This window comes from Varroa jacobsoni, unplaced genomic scaffold, assembly GCF_002532875.2.
Source record: "Varroa jacobsoni isolate VJ856 unplaced genomic scaffold, vjacob_1.0 scaffold_450, whole genome shotgun sequence".
Lineage (NCBI taxonomy): Eukaryota > Metazoa > Arthropoda > Arachnida > Mesostigmata > Varroidae > Varroa > Varroa jacobsoni.
In genome coordinates, this window is record NW_019213352.1 from 42,108 (window position 1) to 67,624 (window position 25,517).

At 39.2% G+C, this 25,517-nt stretch overlaps 3 protein-coding genes across 5 annotated transcripts in view; 2 read left to right on the forward strand and 1 right to left on the reverse strand.

Moving 5' to 3' along the window:
* Window positions 1-2,278, forward strand: part of LOC111260531 (uncharacterized) — a 13,975-nt gene extending 11,697 nt beyond the window's left edge. For all 3 annotated transcript variants that reach the window (XM_022833366.2, XM_022833368.2, XM_086968381.1), the window contains exon 16: window positions 337-2,278. In XM_022833366.2, the coding sequence (XP_022689101.1) occupies window positions 337-732 (396 nt within the window). In that variant the 3' untranslated portion in view covers window positions 733-2,278. The remainder of the gene's footprint in view (window positions 1-336) is intronic.
* A 4,547-nt stretch (window positions 2,279-6,825) lies between these two features.
* On the forward strand, window positions 6,826-21,350 carry LOC111260532 (AP-2 complex subunit alpha). Its single transcript, XM_022833369.2, has 17 exons — window positions 6,826-8,788; window positions 11,206-11,421; window positions 11,645-11,871; window positions 12,376-12,575; window positions 12,927-13,096; window positions 13,233-13,532; window positions 13,657-13,748; window positions 13,989-14,175; window positions 14,748-14,951; window positions 15,254-15,406; window positions 15,586-15,703; window positions 15,986-16,110; window positions 16,261-16,366; window positions 16,642-16,830; window positions 17,784-17,932; window positions 18,158-18,217; window positions 18,497-21,350. The coding sequence occupies exons 1-17, from the start codon at window positions 8,609-8,611 to the stop codon at window positions 18,614-18,616; spliced, it is 2,796 nt and encodes a 931-aa protein (XP_022689104.1). The 5' UTR covers window positions 6,826-8,608; the 3' UTR covers window positions 18,617-21,350.
* Window positions 21,334-25,375, reverse strand: Nop60B (dyskerin pseudouridine synthase 1 Nop60B). Its single transcript, XM_022833371.2, has 3 exons — window positions 25,105-25,375; window positions 23,347-23,825; window positions 21,334-22,989 (listed from the first exon to the last, which is right to left on the reverse strand). Exons 1-3 carry the CDS (start codon window positions 25,121-25,123, stop codon window positions 21,916-21,918), a joined length of 1,572 nt encoding a protein of 523 aa, XP_022689106.1. The 5' UTR covers window positions 25,124-25,375; the 3' UTR covers window positions 21,334-21,915.
* Window positions 25,376-25,517: the final 142 nt, after the last annotated feature.

A 25,517-nucleotide genomic window follows, 5' to 3' on the forward strand; every position in this document is an offset into this window, starting at 1 on the left:
ATAAGAGTTTTCCATTAAATATGCTGCGTAATAATATAATAATAACAACTGCATATATATATAATTAATCACGAGGCTTGTGCATGGTACTTTACAAGTGAAACGGAAGTTTATCATTTAAGTTCAGTGTAACATTATGCCTTTGTTTTTTAAACCTATTCAATTTATTTAATAAACTTTACTGTTGATTTATTCTAACTGACAACTATGCTCGATTTTAATTGATTGATACATAGCTAGTTCACATTGGTCTGTACGGGAAGTTTAATTAAGAACTGAGCTCAGAATAAGAAACGATTATATACTTACTTCTGACACTGATATCTGCTTGAACAGGTGGCCCACGGTGTGGGGACAGTAGAGTTTCGCGACTTCTCGCCATCATGGAAATTTCCAGTTCCGCCAAACTCCGTCGAAGTGTCACCTCCAGCTCGTCTGGAGTACCCCTTAAACTCCGTGCTTTCTGTCGCCTTCAATCCCAATTATCCGACGAGCGATCACCTTGTAGTATCCGGATTACGATGTGGGATTGTTCGAGTATCAAGGGTTGATTATAGCACAAGTTCGAAAGTGAACAATAGTCTATCAGTGCCTATTAACGACCCAACCATCCAGTGTCGAATCGGCTGGAAAGGAAATCTCACTGGCAAAAAAGGGAAAAAGCAGAAGGCGACGGCTGAAGTTGCAGCATTAGTAGCGCCATCTACCTCGGCAGCATCAACAGCGAGATAATGCGCTCAAAAGCATATGTAGCAACGTCTACAACAGATTCGAATGTGTCTGAGTCCAGATTGTTATCGCCGTTTTACCGTTCTGTGCTTTAATCTCTTATTGTCAGTGATTCTTTCCGCTGAGGCGAGTGAAGACGCTCCGCCAATCCTGTAATGTGTATTTTCTTTGAATCATATTGAACGTGTTAGTGAGGTTAAACGATGTGGATAACACGTGGTTTTCAGACGATCATTGCTGCGTTGCTGCGTTAATTTGGTACCTATCCTGCAAAGGATAAGTTGACAGCGGTTCCATAATATATAATGACCCACTTTATTTAAAAGTTTAGTAAGTTAGAGTATAGAGTAGTAGCTGGACTGGAATCGCCTGTTGACAATAGTAGGCGTTCAATGGTTACACACGCATATTGTAAGCGATATCGCAAGTCGTTGATAGGAGTACCGCACTTCATCGATACTGAACGTTTGCAGTGGCGATTTTCGGTTGTCGCCATAGTAATGCCGTGTTTTTTACAATTATTTTATATTCGTTTGCTTTCACTGCTTACGTATTTATGAGTGACGACTTGAATTCATGGTCACTGCAATTGCAAACAGGTTTCATGCGTTCAAATCACTAGAATGTGATCACTCGACGTAAGTGCCAGGGCACAACGATCTCACTTGACCAATAGGGTAATTGGTTAGCCTTTTCTGGAACAAAGAATACAGCCGCTGCAAACTCTAATTTTATCTGCCCTGATGCGATAGATTTACCCACATGATGGCCTGATTAATGAACCGGCTCCATCTTAAAGAGAATTATTACGGGATTGCATTGATATAAATAATAAGAATTTCAATGGATGTCTTCAAAGATAAGTCTCCTTTTTTCACCTCATTATAGGAGGCATTCGACATCTAGTTTCTTATAATCATTTTTTACTGGGCGATTTAGTACTTTATCGCGACAAGCATCACACTATAGGCTCCAAGCTTCGTGCGCTCTATCCCATTATTTAAAGTAAGTAACGTTATTTTTTAAAATTCAACTCAAGACCCCTCTGGCATTTTATTGCCTCTATCATCCTCCAATTTCTCATGTTCCTATAGCGCCCATTTCTGTGACGAGGCCAGACAAATAAACGTTTGAAAGATGTTACATAGTGGGTTGAAATAAAACACCTCTAGTATTTGACCACTAGGCACAAAGAATACATATATTTTTGTGCCTAGTGGCCTTCACAACTGGATGATGTCTTACTATGAGCTTACTTGTTCCCAAACATATCCTTTCCGCTAAGGTGTCTCTGCAGAATGACTGATATCTCTTATGCTATAAAGGAATGAGCCGTGTCAACTATCATAAGCGGATCGGCTATGTGTAACCCTTTTTTTCCGTATAGACGTAATACTTAATTGCACCGCACTCTCCTGCTAGTCACCATACATAATGTAAAAACAGATAGAAGCCATTTAAGGGGTGAGCAAACGGTGCCAGCACTGGCAAGCGTATACCGAATATGTATATAGATTTGTGTATAGGTAATAAAGGATCTTTGGTGTTATTCCAATGGGTATCATTTTAGCCTTTGTATATATATGTTAGGAGTACGCTATACATATAAGGAATTGGATGTACGGAATTTACTAGACACTTCATACCTAAATACATGAAGCCGAAATTACATAAATGAGGGTAGTGTGTCCTTTCCTATTTATTTGCAATTCCAGTACACGAGATGGTTATAATTCACGAACACAAGCGTCCATCAGCGCCTTCATGAGTATACATGGCTTCTAGCTTATCCTATTTGCAAATATTGTTTTTTTTTTTTCTAAAAATGTTTTTTCTAAAAAAACAAAATGCCGAAATTGTGTATTTGATGTGCTGTGGAATCGATAATCACTAACAGTTGTTTTGAAATTATGCTAAAAAACAGCAATGAAATATTTTGAGAAAGGGGTACTATGAGTTGCGTGTTATGTAGTACGACACATTAGCCACGGTCATGTTGAAGCATGTTATATCGAATTCCGTTTAGCACGATACCGGAAAACACAGAGAGGGAAACCCAGAAGTAATAATAATAATTACTAAATTGCCGGAAATTTAAAAAATATATGGAACTATAGACATGTATGGAGTATCGACCAGCTAGGCTGTCGTTAATTATTTGTATAGTGTCGAAGAAAGAACTTATTTATTATATCTCTCGTGAATATTTTTTAACGAAAAGTCTTGTTTCTAATCAATTATTCTTTGTATTTTTATTTTAGACTTAAGTGACATTATTTTCACCTTTATAAAGCGCTAACTATACGCAGACAATCTTATCTTAGGCGGGCCTTCTAATACGCATGAGGACCGTCGGGACCGTAGGTAATGTGCTTCGATGGCAAAACGATGTAATTAATTCTGTTTCCAAATATATTTGGAAAATTTTCTTGTGCCCACAGTTTAGGCATCGCGATATCAAAACGTTATTCACATGGTCCAACCAACGCAATACCTGGGTTTTACTATAACATCAATTTCGGGCTTCAGTATACAAATTATATGAACAATATAAAGGATCGTTACACTAAAGTAATCACTTCTCCCATTGTCTAACTATTAAATATTCTAGATTTTATAGCAGTTTTTTTAAAAGTCCAGTTTTATCGAGAAAAACTGCTTTGAATTTCGGCGGCTTCCTTTAAACATATCAAAAAGCTTGAGAAATATCAATTCCAATTTAATCAGCTCGTAGTACGAAAATGCAATATAAGCCAAGAATTCATATGCCTTAAACCTAGCTTCTGTAATAGTCCAGATATGCTTGTTTATTAAACAATCGTTGCTCCCAAAAGAAGACCTAGTATAATATCGGCTGGAAGGACTAAAAATCGCAAGAATAAGTATGTTTACGCAGATAATGTGTAAAGCACAGAGAAAGCAGAGATATTTGATCAAAATTTTGCACGCAGCTGATGTTCTGTTTGAGATAAAGTGAAAATGTAAAATAATATCACTCGGCTTGTAGTTCCTCACAACTTTTAGGTTTGGACTCACTCCACACTATAATAGAAGCGGTTTAGTGGGCGTAATCGGCCTCATAGCCAGACGACTTCCGTCAGCTGCGTTTGGTTCTCTCGTTAACGTGCAGGTAGTCTTTTATGAGAGAAATCTATATAAAGACATATTATGCAGATCTCCGGACCTCAACTCGCCGCTTTCTATACCGGCATTGTCACCATATTGGTCACCAACAGGACGAGATATATCAAATTTAAAAGTTTATGTTCAAAGTCCAATACTAATATTAAATCTTACTTCAAACTGCTGGCTCCCAGCTCGAGACAAGGTGATTGTGTTTTGAACTTAGACCTTTACATGTTTCGGAATTAAGTAGACAAATTCGTTATTACAGCACCATTACGGGAAAGCGGGTCGATTTGAAATGCGACAAGTGTATGGGCATTCAGAAAACATGTATCGTTTCTCATAGTATGATTAAATTTGAGAGCTAATTAAAAGCTTTGAGTCAACAATTGGGTGTTTGGTAGTAATATTAATTCTTTGCAGTGTAACCATGGGTGTGTGGACATGAGGCTACGCTAGACAATTGTTTTATTTGTTACAAAAATTTGCATACATAGTAGTCACCTTGACTTAAGATTAACAAAACATGATTGATTAAATAATTCACTGACATTAGTAAAGATTCTAGTACGCGTTTACGACACGAGGATTTGATTTTTTTTCTCTCATGTTTCTTCTCTTTTTCATGGAGTAGTTTTAGTCATCTGAGCGGTCAAGTGCTTAGCGAAACCGATCTTTGTAAACCTTTATAAATAGCTTATAAATAAAATAAGAACGGCTTTTGTTGAATAACGACGAATAGCATGGCATAAACCTATTTGCCTTGATGATTTACTCTTCTCGTAATTGTAACTATGAACAAACTGGATGTTGGGCAAACGTCGCCACGTCTGTCTTCTTTTAAAGGCTGCACCAATAAAAATAGTAAACTTTTTAATTAAAAAGGTGTTCATAACATATAGCAAGAATATGGAAATTTTGCCTTTAACTTGACCTACATTGACGACTGCTTTTTGGCTACTACTGCACATAATATTTTACTATCACTGAACAACAAATAAAAAAACTGGTTGAATCGCGTGAGATAGGATATTTATTTATCCAACCACATATCTCAATTTTAAGATTAGATATACATATAACTTTTAAAAATATTCAAAGCCTTCCCATATTACAAAGTCAGGATTATTTCAATGAGAGATTAATCCGCTTTCTTGATAAAAGCATAAAAGGTTGGAGTTACCCCTATTTTTGTAAACTGAATCACTAGCCACAAACTGCCATGATTTGCAACGTCAACATACATATTTATAAATCTGCCTCCGTTTTGATATAAAGTATCCTTCATTATAAGCACCAGTAATAGATAATGTAGCATGCGAAACATGTCAACGTTCACCGTGAGAGCATGAGTCCATATTTAACTAGCATTATATCATAGTTCCTCTCATCGTATCCTCTTAGACGACTAAAATACAAAGCGGTCAAGTGATTACAAAAAATGCTTTTTCGCGGTTGTGTGCCCAACAGCAAATGTTTTTATACAATTTAAAGCAATGGCGAGACTATTCTATTCTAGCTGTCCCTTATATAACCAAATTCATTTCTCAAGCCCAGAGAAGCGCAGTGCTCGTCTGGTGATTACGGCATGAACATATTTGCCACTCTGTATTTTTAATTTAAGACTTTTCGCGAGATTGTCCTTCGCAAAGGTGCTTATTGTGATAACGTAAGGACACATAATTGATAGTCCTGTTTTAGCTTATTGTGCATTTCAGTGTCTTGATAGCCAGACTTAGGGGCCGTTCGAGCTTCTGAGTCGGGTTTCGCAGCTACTAAGCTTCCGCTACATTTAGATAACATAATATCTTATCCTCGATTTCGCCCGGTGCAATTCGCTCATCTAAGCGAATAATTAAATAACTCTAACGACCTATTGCAGTCATGGTTCTACCGGCATCTACACTAACCAAGTCATAAAAAGTCGGGAATGGACCCAGAAGTAGCAACGACTCCAAATACTTTGGTCATTCCGTATCTACTTATAAACGTCCTTTTTACCAAAAAACGTTTTGACTTACGTAGAAACCCAGGAAATGTTGTGCCGCTGACTAGAATCAGCCGACGGCCAGACAAAATCTTTTTGCTGTTTGGATATTGGTGAACGTTAAGCATCAGCGTTCTCATAAGAAAATTTCAAAAATAGTAGCCTGACACTTTTCAATGCGGATTAGAAGCCCTGCATCAACTTCATGCCGAACTAGCTTTGAAGGGGGTCCGTTTGCAAGCATTTATTCAGAACCTACTATCCCGGAAATGTGGCTTAATATACTGAGTAGTAGAAAATGGTACTCTTGTCCACAAATGACAAGATACGATGAGGACGTAATGCTAAACCAGCGAAGGAATTAAAATGGTTCTACATAACGCCTTGAGGTATGTCTGTGGAACTAGAGGCATACGACGTAATAGAAACATATTTCCCAATGCGTACGTCATTTAATTTGACGAACTCTGCCTCAAGTAACTTATGATGGTAAGTCATTTCGTCTTCTGGAACGGGTGTCTTCGGTGTACCTAAGATAATGATCACCTTTTATACATGACACCTGGATCACCAAGAAAAAAATGAGCTGCCTTATCGAAGTTGGCGACATCTTTGATTTCGACGTAAACTTTAGCCTCCTCCTTCTGGAACTTATACTCAATATATCTTGTTTATAGTTTTGTACAGCTTAAATGCAAGTATATCAACATTGTAAAACCGGACTGCTTATTGTCCGATGAATGAATTCAACGACCTGTCCGCATATAATTGCACTTTGGCACCTGAACAAGTTCCAAATTTTTACAAAGCTCTGGTTAACTTCCGAACTTGCTTCTCCAGCTGACTGTATGTCACTATAGTTACCTTTAGAAATTAACTGAATCTGGCTTAACGATTGACGAAACCAAGTATCTTTCTTCTTCGATAAATTCTGTATAGTCTCGAATTAGGTTACAAAAAGTTTCATCTTTATATCCCCCAACTCTGCCAATAGCAAGTTGTAGTTTTTAACATAAAGTATTGTGCGCGAATAATGAATACAAATTATTTCGCCGAAGGTGTCATCTACTAAAGCATCAAATACGAAGAAAATGTCAGGAATAAATTGGAATTGGTAGATATATTTGAATACACAATGAATTCCTATTTATCACATATAGCTCAACCACAGAATACAAGCGTATGCACATAGCAAATTTTGAAACAGCTTATGAAGTGCGGATTGGCTGTAAAGTTCATTTTATATAACCTATCAAGACAGGTTATCTACGAAGTTAACTATAACTGACGGTATTTTGTCTTCATTCCGTAGTGTACCAACACGAGATATAATAATACTTTTAAATCCGCTCTTCCTAGTCCTCTCACGGCCCTTAGACGCTGGCGCCATCTACGGTGGATTAGGGAATTCGAGCTCCGTTTGGCAGAAACTGTTTGAGAGCGGGGTGGTTAGTTAATTCGTTCTCTTTTTGCCGGCAGTGCCAACCGTGGCACTCTGCTATATGACGCATGGTCTTCGGGCAATGGTCAATAGTACATACAGCAGCACTAGTAGTGGGCAGAGTCTTTCCTACTCTTACCACCCGATCTGAATAGCGAGAGAGCGACTGAGCGACGGCCTTCCCGACTACCTGTGTCCTCTCAGAGCTCTCTTTCGATCGGTTTGGTCCTCTTCATCACTGTGTCCGCTGTTCTGCGTTGACGCGCTCTGCGAAGCCGCCCTTTCTTTCTAGCCAGTCAGCGAGCGACTCTCCGACATAGTGAGTCTACGAAAAGGCTCCTCGACAAAGAACGAGAGAGTGAGGTTTGCTGGTGGTGTACAGTACGCAATAGTTCTCCGAGGTTGAAAGCGACGGCAGCAGCAGCGATCGCAGTGGTAGTGACTGGGTCCAACCAATCGCTGGAGCCGACTCTGGAGGCTTGAGTAGACTCTGTGTTCGGACACTCGCAGACATTGGCTCCGGGTGTAGGTCTGTACACCTCCTCCGTGTGCAAATACGCATGTACGGAGGACCTGAGAGCGCAATCGTTCCTGGTTGCGACCGCTCCTGGGCGCGTTGAACCTCCACGGACTACAATTGCTAGCACCACTATTGTCGCCACTGCCGGTAGACCGTCTCCTCCTAAGCCCATGACGGCCTGCCACCCTCAGCACCAGAGCTTGCCATCCACACACACGCACGTACACTTCTTTTATCCTTATCATCATCATAGCCGTATGATCCTTTCTCAAAAACTGTCTATGTGTTTAGTATGCTGGTCTGTGGTGCACGTTCGACATCGACGAGGACAACTCAATTAACCTAAGGACATTGTGCCTTCTCTTTTCGACTTGCTGTATCCTACTGCAGTCTTCTTCCGCGGCCAGTCCTGACCTGTCTAGTACCTCTGCGACACAGTAAATCAGTGTGCGTATCCTGTGCGCGGTGGCAAGTGACTGCATCCGTCAAGAAGACCTTAAAGACCGCAACAAAGTGAAGGTGCTTTCTTTTGACAGCAGGAGTAACAAATACCGAATGCAGAAAGGGAATATATTGAAAGATTATCTACAAACAAGGTGCTTCTATTCTTCTCTCGATACGTTGACGGTGTTCGACCTTCGTTGATAGGAGTGCGTGAAAAAACATGCACGTTAGAGGACTGGACGGTTTCGCTAGCCAGGTGCAATCATCGTCAAAAAGTTAAAGGATTTGGATGCCTTCGTGTTGATCTGCGTAGTGTAAAGGCCCTATTGGGGCCCAATCGGCCGCCAAAATTGCTCTCAAAATGCCAGCGGTCAGGGGGGATGGGATTCGAGGTCTTGCGGTGTTCATTTCGGACATCCGTAACTGTAAAAGCAAGGAAGCAGAAATTAAGCGCATCAATAAAGAATTAGCGAATATTCGTTCTAAGTTTAAAGGAGACAAAACCCTTGACGGGTATCAAAAGAAGAAATATGTTTGCAAGGTATGATGTACGTCTGCCATGTACCAAAATTAAACTATGATCGTTTCTATGCATAACATAAATTTATATAGCCAGCCGGCACCGTCTATTAGCTGTCGCTCTGCTCAGTTAATAAGTGTTCATAAGATCATTGTCTTGTTTGGCGTATTGTTAGTTATCATATAGAATCCAACTACGTTAAGGTTAAGGCAGCTTCATAAACAGTAAAAACATGTTTTTTTATCTCGCTTTATGTATTTTACTGCATCATATATATACATATATATATATATATATATATATATATATATATATATATATATGTGGGCCGCGTTCACTCGAGTTAATTTGTCTGCTACTTGTTTAAATACCCATCACTTCGTCGAACTGAAGTTAGTAGATAAAATTTTTTAAGGAATTATTCAAATAACTACAAAGAGACAAAACATGCAGCTGTAGAGATTACTTACCAAAGAAACTGCGCAGGCATATCATAAACATTCAGCAGTCTCTTCTGGTTTGCCCGATTCGATCCTGTAGTTCGTTTATTCTATTCGTTTGAAACGCAATATGGCCAGCTTGCAGCAATATAGCCAATAGACGGTATCTTGGGTTACATCATTGGGTATATGGACCTTTATTATTGCAATGATCGTGAGATATTTCTTGGTTTGAATCAAGGTGAATAATGTTTGATGCCGAGTCTGTTAATTTTCTTCTATAATTTAATCTGCCAGCCCATCTAATATGCAATGACTTTTGCAGATGAAAGAGGCGAACTTCGATGTGTATGAACCTGCTGAACACTAGTCTAATATAGCAATTGCAGTGTACATGGCAAGCGACTATTAGCACCAGTTCGACTACTCTTCGGTGTTCTAAAAATCACAAGCCGACTAGTTTTGATGATCGAAAAATGTAGACCTATACACATGACTGATATTCTGACTACAGCGAGTCACAATCAGCATATACAACCAGAGAAAACTCAATTCACGAGCTACTGATTCATTCGACGTAATTTTTTCTACTAGAATTGTATAAATTAACCATAGTAAATCTGCTTATTTTACTGCAAATGCAGAAATGAAGCGCGTCGCGACTATCCAATTCTAGGGCGTGCCGTCTGAGATTGCCGTGGCGCCGTATTGCATGAGCAAAGCGGTTTTGAACTTTTCAGACGTGTACTCCAATCCAATCGTACGGGCACGTCTGCTTAGATTGTGTGTTCGAAGAAGCGCTTTGTTAGTGGAGTAAAAGATAATATACAAGCATAGTGCTTCGTTTGACGTTGTCAATGAAATATCGGCGCGGAAGGACGAGGTTGTATGGCGGAGCTCACTTTCTTCAATATTTCATAATCACTTCAAAATTACAATTCAAAATGACAATATTAGACATAGCAAATACGCGGCTTAGGCCAGTCCCGTTTTTAACTTTATGTTGTGTTTGGGGGATATATCGTCTATACGGCAAATCCGCACCAGAATCATGGCAAGCCATTAGCACTATACCGTTACAGAAATTTGAACGCTATTTTGCAATAAGGCAGATGAAACAAAATGCTCTATTTGGAGATACGTGATTTGAACAATGGAAAAAAACCCTTGGGACTACCGGAGACAAATCTAGATACGTAAATAATAAATCATCTGTTCAAATCTACTTGAATCTATTTTTAGCAAAAACCACTAGATTAAGGAAAATTTCTTCATCTTCGCCCAGGGTTATTAATTGTGTCCTAGAGAAAAAAAAAAACCTTAGTAACGTATCTGACTCAAAGGTGTGAAGTCAATATCTATGAGGTAATTACTTTAAAAATATTTATCGTACACACAAACGTGTAGAATACAACACTCAGCATAGTTTCGTAAAATGACAGAAAGAAACGTTCTGTGACAGATTTTTACTGCCGAAGATGGCAATTTGAAATGTTCAATTAATTCAGACGGCACTATATGGAGCGCATGTGAATATTTATGACTTTATTGCTCTACATATGATGTTTTAATGTAAATTGGCTCAGTCAGCATTAACGTGAATGATGATGAGTGCAAACGGGATGTGCATCTACATTCGATGATTCCTATCCTTGTTATCGTAGAATCGAATCAACACCCCTCCTAGAGGCACCTGACCGGTTAGCCTTGATAGTCGAGTGATAAAACTTCTCCCAATAGTTGTAATGAAATTTAACTGAGGAGCTGAATCAAACCAGTAGAGTAGAGTCCATACTTTTGGTGGCTCACATCAGGTGCAGAATCTTCATTTGACGCAATTAGCCACTAAACATTGTTTTATATATTTCGCTCATATGTTCCTTGCCTTTTATGTCTAATAAGGCTTAAGCGTTCAGTTGCAACCACTATAAAGGTTAATATACTACGATAAGCATATATGTTACAAAAATGTTCGTATTGATACTATTGTAATTTCAGCTACTGTTTATCTTCTTACTTGGACATGACATCGATTTCGGACATATGGAAGCAGTAAACCTTCTGTCGTCGAATAAATACTCCGAAAAGCAAATTGGGTACCTCTTCATTTCGGTACTACTGGATGAAGGCAATGACCTGATGCGTCTGATTGTGCAGAGTGTCAAGAATGACCTTTGTGCCAGAAACCCCATTCATGTTAATCTCGCGTTACAGGTTAGTAACTGTTAATAACAAATATGTTCCATACTCATACATATATATCTCAAGTTTTTTGTTCTTATGGCCAGATCACGTGTGTTCGCTGCTTAACTTTAGTATGGGACTAGGCGGACCCATGGGTTACAGTAGTGACTGAGACAGATCGTTTGTATTCGATATCTGCCTAGTACATGCATTTAAACTAACTGTATGCATGCATGCAAATGTATGAATTCAGTGTATCGCAAATATTGGTTCCCGTGAGATGGCGGAAACGTTCGCTAACGAGATACCTAAGCTTCTAGTCAACGGGGACACCCTAGACGTCGTTAAGCAGAGTGCAGCTCTATGTTTATTGCGGCTCCTTCGCGCGAATGCAGATGTCGCACCATCGGGGGAGTGGACGACTCGAATTATACATCTGCTCAATGATCCTCACCTTGGCGTTGTCACTGCTGCTGTCAGGTAAACACAAAGCAGCGCAAATACTTTACGGATTCCCTTACCTACGTAAATCATGCTTCAAATTTCTCTAACTAAGCAAAGCAATGTGGTTATCCGATCAGGCATAGCTAGTCCGACAGTACTATTCTATTATTATTACACCATTATTTTTACAGCCAAACGCTAAAAACTACTGGCTGTAATTATCAGAAACTATATTGGTCCCTTTTTTAAGATCCAGGCCAGGCTTCGGGCAGTGATTTGAATGGGCCAGGCCGACTTATCTTAACAACACCTTTGTTCCGAAGTCGACGTGCAGATAGACGAACAGACCTACAAATACCACAAGATATGACATGTACATAATCTGAATTCAATGGAACTTCTAGCTTCGCCAATTAAAACTGCTTAAGTTCGTAGTTAATTTGTCGGCATGGTGTCACCGCAGCTTGCAACTAGGAGCAGTGAGGATTAATTATAAGATACTGAAATTTTCAGAAACATTTGCATTTTGTCGATATTTAGTTTGATCGATGCGCTAGCAAAACGTTCCCCTGAAGAATACAAGGCCTGCGTCAGTCTGACAGTTTCGAGGCTAAGTCGCATTGTCACAGCATCGTATACGGATCTGCAGGACTACACGTATTACTTCGTGCCGGCGCCGTGGCTTTCGATCAAATTGCTTCGACTTCTACAAAATTACCCACCTCCAGAAGATCCCGGGGGTACGTTGCATAAAACAGTTAATTTAATTAAACTTAATTAAAGCTAAGTATTGCTGTTGAAAACCAGTGACAACAGAACTTAGTCGATCTTCATGAGACTAACTCATACATGAATTAAGCTTAGCAATTTGCACAAATTTCTGATTAATTTGTTAGTTAATTTTGTTAATTAAGTTTGTTGTATATACAGATCTTGTCGTAATCTAATGAGGTTATATACCTCGTAAACCTGTAACATTGGTCAATTAGCGATTTTTTTTACAAGATTGGTCTGACAATAACAATAATATTAATAGTAATGACAACAACTACGACACCATAACTTCTTTTAATTTGAATTGCTTCGAATAGTGAAGGGACGTTTAAACGAATGCCTGGATTCTCTCCTGAACCGTGCGCAAGAACCGCCAAAGTCAAAGAAAGTTCAACACTCCAATGCAAAGAATGCTGTACTCTTTGAGGCCATTTCACTAATTATTCACATGGATCGGCTGGGAGCAGCTGTTGAACCCTCCCTCCTGGTGAGTAGATCATTATGGCGGTTTTATATCTATTCTGAAAACCGATTATGGTTGCACTGTGTTATGCCAGTATGATGCCTGAAGTACCAAATGAGGCTTTTTACAGTTACACCCCGTGGTTTTTTTATTCTGTTAGGTAAGGGCCTGCAATCAGTTAGGCACCTTCCTGCAGCATCGTGAGACGAATCTCCGCTATTTGGCATTAGAGTCACTATGTCTTTTGGCGACGTCGGAATTCTCTCACGAGGCCGTCAAGCGGCACCAGGAAACGGTAGTGGCAGCTCTGAAGAGCGAGCGCGATATTTCGGTGCGTCAGAGGGCCGTAGACCTGCTGTACGCAATGTGCGACCGCGGAAACGCCGAGGATATCGTCAGCGAGATGCTCGCCTACCTTGAGAGCGCTGACTACGCCATCCGTGAGGAAATGGTTCTTAAGGTTCGTTTTAAGGAAAATATACTTTCTGCATTTATAGGGGTAATTAGCATCAGGTATGTAGAGATTTATAGACCACCCTTGTTGGTCGGACTCGCTTATTTTGACCTGGATGTTGTTATTACAGGTTGCGATTTTGGCAGAAAAATATGCATCAGACTATTCATGGTATGTCGATGTCATCCTAAACCTAATTCGTATTGCCGGCGATTATGTCAGGTGAGAATGATTTTGTTACACGTACTCGCCGAAATCAAATCAATTACCAAACCTCAAAGCATCAAGCGTCCGTTAATAGTATATTACAACATTAACTTGTTATAACATTATTTATTCTAGTTTTAATATATAATAGTTCAGTCATTACATATATGAGAAGCAGTATTTATTTATGTTAACAGTTGATAGCCTGTGGTGTTTCATATATTAACTACATTTTGTTATGATAAACGTTTGCAGCGAGGAAGTTTGGTATCGTGTCGTCCAAATAGTAATCAACAGAGATGACGTTCAGGGCTATTCAGCAAAAACGGTCTTTGAGGCACTACAGGCGCCTGCCTGTCACGAGAACATGGTCAAGGTGGCAGGCTATATCCTTGGAGAATTCGGAAATCTAATTGCAGGCGATTCTCGCTCGGGACCTATGGTTGGTTTCGTCAGCGCCTGCCTACTTTATTTGAAATCACTGTAGGGCGACAAAACTGGTATCATGCAGCCATACTTTTCCGTGAGGATATTATCAACGGGAATTAATTAGTGTCAACCTCTATGTGACCAAAGTGAATTTTCGTTGGTTATTGAGGACATCTGTAGTGAATAATTAAAGTCAATGAATACTTCTTTTATTAGTTGCATCACTTCTGTGATTAACTGTTGCGTACACTGCGCGCTTACTAAGTAAACACGTTTCTTTTTCGCTTTTAACCGATTTAATTAATACACTTCAGAACAGTTTCACGGTTCATGTTGTATCCGTATCGATAATGGACGCAACGGATTGATTGGCTAAATTGCTAGCTGAAAAAGTCGAATATCGTTAATTTAACTCCGGCGAAAAGAGTGTACACTTTATACAATATAGAAGAAATATTCTTGTATTCATATCCCATAAACGATTACCCGCTTATTTTTCTCTTTTAACTTGTGAGTCTGACACTAACAGGAGTAACGGCTTGAATTTAAGCACACTTATTGACCAAGGGACTGTTACCCATTTAGGTGCAATTCCGCCTTCTGCACTCCAAATACCATCTATGCTCACTGCCTACACGGTGTCTGCTTCTTACGACGTATGTGAAATTCATCAACCTTTTCCCAGAAATCAAACACGAGGTTCAGGCCGTTTTAGGACAAGATTCCAATGTGCGGTGCGCTGATAACGAACTGCAACAGAGAGCTGTTGAGTACCTCGCATTGAGCCAGGTGTGAGGAAGCAATTTCATGGCCTTGTACTGGGGTAACCCATTCATCAACCCCATCATTAAAGAATCTAAATAAACATGGCTTGCTTATTTGTTATTTTATACAATCACTCGCGTTTTTCTGAAAAGTTAAGATTCAAAATACATTCGTTTGCAAAAATACATTCGTTAATCAGTATAAACATCTAACTAGGCTCGACAAACTATGTGGTGCTTGTCTGTCAGATTGATTATTGAATTAGGTCCTAGATCACAAAATTCGTTAAAGTTTATGCAACTTAATCTTAATGAATTGAATTATAGGTGGCATCACAGGATGTCCTGGCGACTGTTCTCGAAGAGATGCCTCCGTTTGCTGAGCGTGAAAGCTCGATTTTGGCAATTTTAAAAAGAAAACGACCCAACATGACTGAAGGTGTCCAGGCATCCGCTAAAGAAAATATTCGGGCAGCACAGGTACCTAAAACTTACATACCAAAATATTGTGTTTATTAACTTCGTGTTAATAGTTATTACTGAAAAGGCAGTGAATTGCATAATGACACTAGAAAAGATCTTGTTACAAGGGGCAAAAGTTCAGCTTTACAAGAAACAATAGAAATATTAACTATGCAATAATAATAATACTTTTAAAGGATATACTGCCAGCTGCCCCGCCTCCAACGGACAACGGGAGCGCCGCTGTAATGGCGGACTTGCTTGGACTCGGGGATGAAGTGACGCCTGTTAATGCTCGACCTGTAGCTGCAGAAGGTCTGTTTACATAACTGTTCCAAATATTATTACATCTACAGGGTAATTACATAAAGCTATTTCTAACCAAATAGGCATTTTTTGTATATTACTTTAACGTCTCTTGCATGAGGTCGACGCCTATAAGCTGAGCCCAATTTGTAGAATGATAAAATGATTAGTTAAATTAACAAACCTAATGAACTTAACACTTGATAGTGCAGGAATTGAACGTGTATAACATACACGTAAGTAAATTCGCTTGTTTATTTTTTGTACTTATAATATATTATGCTATTTCAGCTGAAGACCACCGTACGACTCCTCCAGTATCACTGGGTACAACGAACGAAGAGGGCCTTGCTAAACTCGCACTCAAAAACCAGGGTGTCGTATTTGAAAATGACATCCTTCAAATTGGGGTTAAGGTTAGTTTCTCGAGAGCACTTCTACGATGTTCGTTCAATTAACGGTATTAAAATAGTCTACAATCAGCTCTTCTATAAATAAACTTCAAGCCCCCTATGATGCATGTCACACACATACATTCTCAAATATTGATGTAATATTTATACTAGGCCGAGTTTCGACAAAGCTTGGGACGACTCAGCGTCTTCTACGGGAATAAGAGCCCAGTACGATTAAATGGTTTTGTCGCTGCTCTTGCGTCGAATAGCCTTAACGGTAATGTGCTGTCTATGGTTACGGTGTTTTAATGAGTTCATCTGTTATTATGTGATGTCTGTCATGATTTAGACGGATACTCTAACATAAAGAAGATGTCTTACCTTCTTGTTTGTCGTTTGTATGTAGCCCTTACGGTTTCTTTCTTTGTGGGCGTACCAGTCATTTCGTTTATTGGTAGCCAGCAGCAATGAATTGTGTTATACTCTGTTCAATTGGAACGTTCCTTGCGAAGTCGTATAATTATTTGAACGCTTTTTATGATGAAAAAATAGGTCTAACAGCGATGGCATCAGAAGTCGACCAGACGGTGGAGGCAGAAGCTCAGGTTGAACAAACCATCAACGTCGAAGCGACAGGATTCCAAGTGGATAAACCACAGTTGAACATCACATTCACATATTGTGGCGTACCGCAAAAATTCATGGTACAACTGCCGGTGTTCTTGCACAAGTTCCTCGAAGGTACAATTATGTAACGGCCCATTAATAGAAAGCTTTCAGTTATTTCAAATTCTAGGATATGGAGGGTAGCCATGTTATCGGGGCTAGCCCTCATAGCTTTCTCAAATTAATATGGGTCGCCTAGTCAACGTGTGGCATATTCAAATTATATAAAAACTTGTTTCACTGGCCAAGTATTTGATCATACAATACCGCTATTCAAACAAAAACAGAGATTATTATTCGAGCAGACGGAAACGAGTTTTGGCTCTATCAAATAAACTTATGATAATTAGAGAAGCTTAAGGTGATAACTACTAGTACTAAATAATATAAAGAGCTACTTTTGAGACACCAAGCCTATAGTTGTCCCGACGCTCAGGCCGGTTCAATTGCCAAATATGTCTGTGCGTTTAATATTTTGTTTTAGTCGATCACTGCCCAAGTTGAGTAAACATAATAAGTAGGCCTCTTAAAAGCTTCAAAGTATTCGCCTAATGAGTCTTCCACTTACACAAGCTCCTTGAACATTTAACTTATGTGAAAACCCTGTGTGTGCCAGTATTTTTGTGCGTTCATGCATCCATCACCGCTGTCGAAGTCTATATATCAGGAACGCGCAATGAACGAAAATCGTTTCATTCAATTAATCATCATCAATATACCATATACTGGATTATAATAGGGATTTCCTAACGAAATTCCAGGCCCAGGTTTCCGTATCTGGAGCTGCTAACTTAGATCAGGCATTACATCAAATATGCGGGACATACAACAATTAGCTTAGCCTCCAAACTGTATGCATTTTACAAAGGACATCACTACTGTCGCAAAGAAGTAAATTTACTGCGAGATAACGCCGTTTAACGAAGAAAGCTAGGGATCAGAAATAGGCATAAATTAAACGTCTATCAAGAGTACATCGTCAAAATGAAACGTTGTATTGAGGAAAACGTAATATGTATCTTCTGCAGGAACAATAATGAACGCGGAAGCTTTCTTTATACGCTGGAAAAACCTGACGAATCCCTCTCAAGAAGAGCAACGAATCTTTCGTGCAAACGGACCACAGACGGACGAGAGCCTTAAGTTATCCGGTTTCGGCTTTGGTGTCCTACAAGGGGTAGGAGCTTTTTAAGAATATCGAGGCTAGCTTTAATTTAAAAAAAAAATAGGTAATATATCATTCGAAAGGTTTATGTCCTGAAGAAAGTACTTTTTGAAGAACTGTGAAGTTCTGGGTAATTTTTTTTTTAATAATCGGCTAACATCTGTTGCCTTTGATAAGCTTTTAATATCCCAAAACTAAAAATAAATTTACGATTCTTACAATGTGGCTTGTTTGTAGGTCGATCCAAATGCCGATAATCTAGTCGGAGCAGGGATTCTCCACACCAAACAAGGACAGGTTTGTCTTGATCGAACAAGCCAGTCGCATGCTCTATGATTAGTGCTGTGCTATTTCGAAAAATTAATTCAGCAACTAGAAACCAAGTATTCGATAAGATATAATTAATTTCGTCTGATACATAATATAACATTGGTTGCTTTATGTTAAGTTCGTATAACAATTACAAAGTTCACTACACAAATAACATCATTATCATTATCATCTAGTTCAATAGGACAAAAGCGAAATAAACGCATCATTATGCCCTTTGCATTTTATGACGATCCACTTTTGCAGGTTGGCCTTCTGCTAAGGCTGGAGCCAAATCGCAACGCTGGGATGTATCGGTTAACTGTCCGAGCCAGTAGGGATGGAGTCGCCCAACTTATTGTTGACGCCCTAGAGCCGCACTTTTAAGGTGGCAGCATGATGCATGTTTCGGATTTCGGCGCTATGCACACAGATATCTGAAATGTATGTACCACCCACTGATATCATGACGGATATTGGCTGAATGACAGTGATCACCCTTCGAGCCTAGTAAACGCCGATCAGTATCTAGATGCCGTAATCCATGCATACGATGTTAAGTAAGGTAAACGCAATGCCTCTCTACAAAACCATTGATGTTAATAGGGGCAGCCCATTGAATTAGATAACCGTTTCAAGTCAGTGCTTCTGGTGAATCTCCGAACAAACGATTGACTAAGACATTACAAATGATGTTCCTTTCTAAACACTAGGGTGAGCGATGTTACTTACTAAATATCTTTTCCGATTGCTTCAACATATTTGTACTTGTGGGCATTAAAGGAGACGGAAACGAATTCATTTAATTGAATAAAATACCTTGCGTGTCTAACTTTCGAATATAAGGCAAGTTAGCATCATGCCACTTCCTGGTGGACTTCGCTTAGTTAAAGTGAGAACCATGCCTCCTGGCCGGTCTGTACGTTTGAACAAACTCATTAGTCACGCTCGTAGCCAGAGCTCGTAGTTATATGAGGAGAAATCGACACGCTAAAAAAGACTATCTTCGAACATTCAGGAAGAATGGGTAGCAAACTAAGGAAAATAACCGATAAGAAACATCTACAGTAAAAATCTCAGGTCTGGTTAATGTATGACCTACGCAAGTTATTGAAGTTCTGCCGTAAAATACTGAACAAGTCTTTATCGAGTTGCGTCGTGGTAGGTGGCTAGATGGGTCGAGGTGTCTCTTACGTAACGTTAAAAGCAGCAAGCCGTGTATGTGTCCATAGGCGGCCTATGCTGTCGCCACGCGTGAACTCGGGATGCTCGAAGCGCCACAGTCAAGCAGCAATAAGATGAAGACAGAGCTAAGATCTCGTAGATGACACTAGGATACTGAAGATACCCAATTTATAAAGTCCTTTTCACCAGAATAACATATTCGTCTGCCTAGGAACGCCTTCTTGACTACCCGAACGGAACTACTGCAACTGAATGCACTTGTGGTTTAGGTAGACCTGTACATCGATGATAATATTAACAGATTACAGAAGAGACATAACGATCTATCGAATCTGTCCCGTATAATGTAAGCCCCAATGCAGAAGCAACACATAAAAAAGTAATGGCTAGTTAACGTGAGCCAATTGTTGGAGAAGCTAGTAGTAATAAGGATAATTATTATGAATTGATAAAACATGTGTAGCTAATACGCGTCGTTAGATAATGCCTTAGTGATGACGATAATAAGCAAATAAACTAGAAAACAAGAGGAGACAACTAGAAAAATAAGACAGAAGTAGAAAAACTGAGTTAAATATCTAATGCTATACTATTAGTGTTATAATTGCGTTACTGTTCAGACATACCGTATTACGATACTATTACGATATTATATATAAATAACAAACAGAACAAGCAGCAAAAGCAATTAACAAAACGAGACTGCATATTAAGAAAGAGTACGAAATTGAATCACTGCCGCCACCGCTACATAACTGCACACGAGGCAGAATATCGAACGTGACAATTACGAGCGAAAAAGGCACGGCCCGAAAAGCTTCCAGGGGAAAACAATTCCACATCAAAACCTAGAACAAAGAAGCTATATACGAACGATAATAACAACCATAATAATAATATATAAATTACATAACGATAACCAATAATATATCAACAACAAAATTAACACCGCAAAGAAGTCCTAATTATACTGATATAAATTAACCACCAGTTTGTTAGAATGACGTCCGCACAACGTAACGAACGGTCAGTCTTTTATTAGTTAGTTGGGACCTTTGCCTGTCTAATCTACTATAAACCTTCACACGCGACCCTGACATGAGAACGTTCCCTACTATCATTTAACTAACCTTTATAAAATACACACACACATTGATAGACATAGGCATTATAATAATGTGAACTATAAGATAGCAGCCAAGCAAACATATGATGGCCAAAAAACAAGGTCAAAAGAAAAACGAGGGCCCACCCTTAAACGAAACCTCCTTCCTGCTTCTCATAAGAACTCGCGAAACCCTCCTCTGCTATTTAAGGTTCTAACTATTATGACGAATCGTGATGACCGGTAATAATAATATAATGATGATGATAATCATATGATACAAGCGCAAGTGAAGCTTGAGTGAGTCATTCCTGTCAACATTTTTTTATTATTTCAGTGATATTTAATGGAAAACTTTATCTACGATAATTATTTTTGCCATTATTCATACACAAAAAAGTGAAAAGAGTTATCATATGTACGCAAACTGTTAATACTATTATTACGTCTAAGAGTGATATTAACAGTGATACCGACTCTGAACGCGTTGTTGCATTGAAGATAATAAACAACCACAGAGCTGAAGATGCTCGATCGGGTAGCCTCTCTCCCATTAATAGCGAACAGCTGAAAGCTGATGCAGTAGATAAAATTAAACGTGGAAACACTATTATCATATTTAAATAAGGATGTAATAAAAGGGAGCAAACATGCGTGACTGAAAATGCTAATACATAGGTGATGGTACAAGGATATTAATTATTATTATTACTATTGATATAATAACAATAATAATGTAAGTTGAGAAAAGACCACCAACCACTATCATATCTAGCGGCAACAAGAGCAGTATCGAAATAAAGGCTAAAAAAAGTGATACAAACCAACATAGCGATCGCGTCGGTTTTCAGTGCTTTATTTATATTTGTTATTGTGTAATAGTGAATGTTTCTTTAGTTTAAATCGAACGTTATTTTTTATTAGCTTAACCGCAGCTTCCTTAGTGTATGATGTCCTTATTGTACAATAGGATACTTATCATAATAAACTATTATTATATGTTGACTACAGTAATAATAAGGGTAACCGTAAGTAAATCAACATCGTATTTAAGACCTCCTCTCTCAGACCCGTCTATCATTTCATATGATTTGTGCAGCACAACCTTACGGAACACGTCTTGCCCAAACTAAATTAGACCGATTCAATTACAGCTACGTGCATGTAGCTGTTTAACTCTGTCGCCAAGGCAAGGGTTTTGTCCCATAATACCGGTTTGCTCCCGTTTGAATAATCATCAATTTCTCGCCTCATTCGTTCTCGCTTGCTCGCACCTTTTTCTCCGTTTGTCGTTCGTTCTTTCACCATAACTACTGTCTGGTTGTTTCTGCATATGCATGTAATCCACAACAATGCTTTGCAATGTTACAGGTGTTTGTTTGCTATTGCTTAAGGTCTAATCATCATCCGAGGAGTCATCTGAACTGCTTTCCGCCTCTGTAGGCTTCCTCGCTTTGACAGGTGGTGCTTTTGCTTTTGCGGGAGGTGCAGAGACTTCTTCATCGGAGCTCTCGTCATCAGAATCTTCCTTTTTAACGGGTACCTTGGGCTTCTTAGTTGGCGGTTTGGCAGCCGCATCAGAGTCGGAGCTATCCTCAGAGCTACTCTCCTTTTTAGCTGGCTTCTTAACCTTTTTCGCAGGTTTCTCCGGCTCGTCAGAATCATCGGAGCACTCGGCCTTTACAGTAGTTTTCTTAGCAGTCTTAGGTTTTTCTACTTCCATAGCAGCGCCCTCTACATAGCTAGCTGGCGTTTTCTCATTAGGGCGTCCGTATTTGTCGAGTTTACCCTCCTCAATAAGCTTCTTCTTAGCCAACGCCGTCTTTCCAAGACCCCATGACCGGGGATAGGTGTCACGCTCCATAACGACACGCTTGATTTTAGCTACACAGCCGTGGTCAACTGACGAAATTGTGGAGGAGGTCATTTGAGCAATAGCTAAGCAAATTGCTTCGCCCTTGGTAGTCATGACAACGACCTCCTCGTTAAGTTCGATGCCCTCATCGTAGCGCAACACCCCAGGCAACATGATTTTCGCACCGTAGCAGATGGCGTTTACCGACGAATCCTTCATCACGATCCTCTTCTTATCGGTAAGCAAGCCCTCTAAGGGACGAACAACCCGACGCAGATAACTCTCGTCCCTGTTGTTTTCATATACATACATTGCATCTTTGATGTCATGCATTGTCACCATCGTGTCACGTTCTCGATTCGTGCCGGAACGGACGCGTCGTAGCTCGGTCATGATACCGCCCGTCCCACAGAGAAGGCCAATATGAACGCACGATGTACGCACGTACGTGCCAGCTTCGCACGACATCCATAAAATACCCGAACGCTTTTCCTCATCATATTCTACTAATTTTTGTTGGTAAATTGTGCGCACCCGAAGCTGACGCTTGACGGCGGCAATCAGAGGTGGACGTTGGAACAAAGCTCCTTGCAGCTTTTCGACAACTTGGTACACCTGCAATAAAATTGTTCAATAATAAATTTTCCAAACAATATTGATATAAAATGTGCCATGTCACAACGTCCGCTATAATATCACATTAGCTCAATTTGGGTTTGTTAATAGGACAAAAAATCCGCAGTGGTACGCTCTATCAGTTGGTTTTGAGTTGTTACAATGAAGCTTCTGATGATCATATTTGAATTGCCCATGTTTGGAGCGAAACAAAACGCATTTCATATATTAATGTAACATCCTCATAAGTGAGGGACTGCCCAGAGAAATAGCGTCTTGCTTAGTGTTTGTAAAGAACGATCAACATTGGAATTCGTTCAGCAAACACACTATAAGTGCTATTTAGTGTGTAGTTACCTTTGCAACGCTTTCTGGTGGCTCGTGCAGTTGGAAGACGCCAACATACTCTTTTCCGGCACCCTGCTGACTTTTGACGAGCCTTGTGGCTCTATCGATACATACGACAAGACAGCCTGACGTCTTCGGGTCAAGTGTGCCAGAATGACCTGTCTTCTCGACTTTTAGGATACGCTTAATCCAAGACACGACCTCGTGACTAGAAGGATTTGATGGTTTATCAAGATTGATGTAACCAGACTTCAAATACTCCTTGAGGGGACGCTTTAGAGGCGATGAGCCTTGGGGCACAGGGGTGTAATGGTTTGTACGGACGACAAGTTTGTCAAAGTTCTTCAAAAGAAGAGGCCATTCCGATGTATCTAGAGTAGGTGCACCAGATGACGGTTCAATACGAAAATCGCCTGACACTTGAGCCTCACCTACGCTCTTGGCTGATTTTTTTTTGTCTTTTTTGTGTTTCTTCGAAGACCCGAGCACTGTGTGTAATAGAAAGTGTACATAGAAACAACAAGAATCAGATTTCGGTAATATGTAAGAAAGTCGAGAAACATCGACAGGTGTCGACATTTTCATTCTATAATGAATGTAGAATAATAAAAAAAAAGTATAAAAAAGGTATATAGTCTCCTGAAACTGCCAGCAAGGACCAGATACGCAATAAAGTAAGGCAGCGTAAGCATTAACACTTAGTAATATAAACAAATCTAGTATTATCTCCAATTGATACAAAAAAGACACTGCATTGATTGTTTATCTTTTTAATTCAGACCATCAGTAAAAATAATATTTTTTACAGTTAAAAAGAAAGGAGTTTACACTTAAGATTAACAATTAACTTAAAATAAAGTAATTTCGTTAGTGGTATTCGAAAAATCTTGCACTGGAGTGTCAACCTAATATTCCATTTGAGCATTTTTCTACACAAAGCACAATTTACTAAAACTTTATTTATTTTTTTACTTTTATTTGATAATGTTGTACCCTTATTATATTTTTGTCAATGTTCTTATAATTTACGCACTTTATTCGTGATGTACTAAATTGAAATTATAAAAATTTCTAATGTGAACTTTTGCAAACATATTAACATGCGGAGACTAGCAGAATGTTCGATTTTTCATGTACTACTCCTAATTTATTGCAGAGTCTTATCAAAACGGAGTCAAATACTTAACTAGTTATAGTTATCAAAACACGCTGAAATAGTTCAGCAAGCTAAAAATTCTTATCCAACATATTACAACATGCGTTTGAATTCTCATTTTTTAAATAAGACATATAACTGAATATATTAGACAGTGGAACTAAATTCTCGTTCTGCTTATATTTTCAAAATGACTGAAAAGACAAGTTTCAATTAACCTCGAGTTTGCAACGCGTCGCCCAATGGTGGCGCCTTTTCAGCACTGACGCATGCAACCAACATACCACGTGTGTTGACTATAAACAATATGTGATACTTTGAGATTCAACTACGACCTGTGTTGTTTAACCGTGTGCTAAATTATGCTTCCTTTGGATCAGTCCACATGCATACAATCTGCATGACACGACCCACTATTATGCAATAACACAGCACTAGCAACAAACGCCAGGTAGCAAATTTTTGTCGTTGTAAAGCCGGCAAATATCGTAGCCCTATCGCCAAACCGAGAACAAAATCCGTCGTCGAGATTTATACCTTGTACGCACTTCGTCGGCAAGATATTGTCCAGATTCGTTAAGAACGGTATATGCATCAGTTAGGACACTCACCTTGAGCCGCGTCTACCATTTTTTCAGCTGGCGTAGTTTTTGTCAGGATTAGATGAGTGATTGACCATAAGCCAAACACACCAAGCAGTCGCGCGATAGATACTAACACGTGCTCTCCGCTTTCGGCTCACATCATAACAGTTAAACGGAAATTGTAAATTCAAAACTACTCACTTTGTTTTGGAGGATATACCAAAATAATAACAATTATTGATATTTCTTCGAATTGTATATCAATGTTTGGTTTAAACCACTTACGATGCTTTTCTTTTTTAATATAGATTGGTTCGCAAATAATTTGTTTTTGGATATAAGGGGAACCTGGAGCCTATGCTGCGCATTAATAGAGAACGAGTTGCAGTCATTGATTGCGGACGATCACATTGTCTGCTAGAGCAGAGAAAACATTCTAT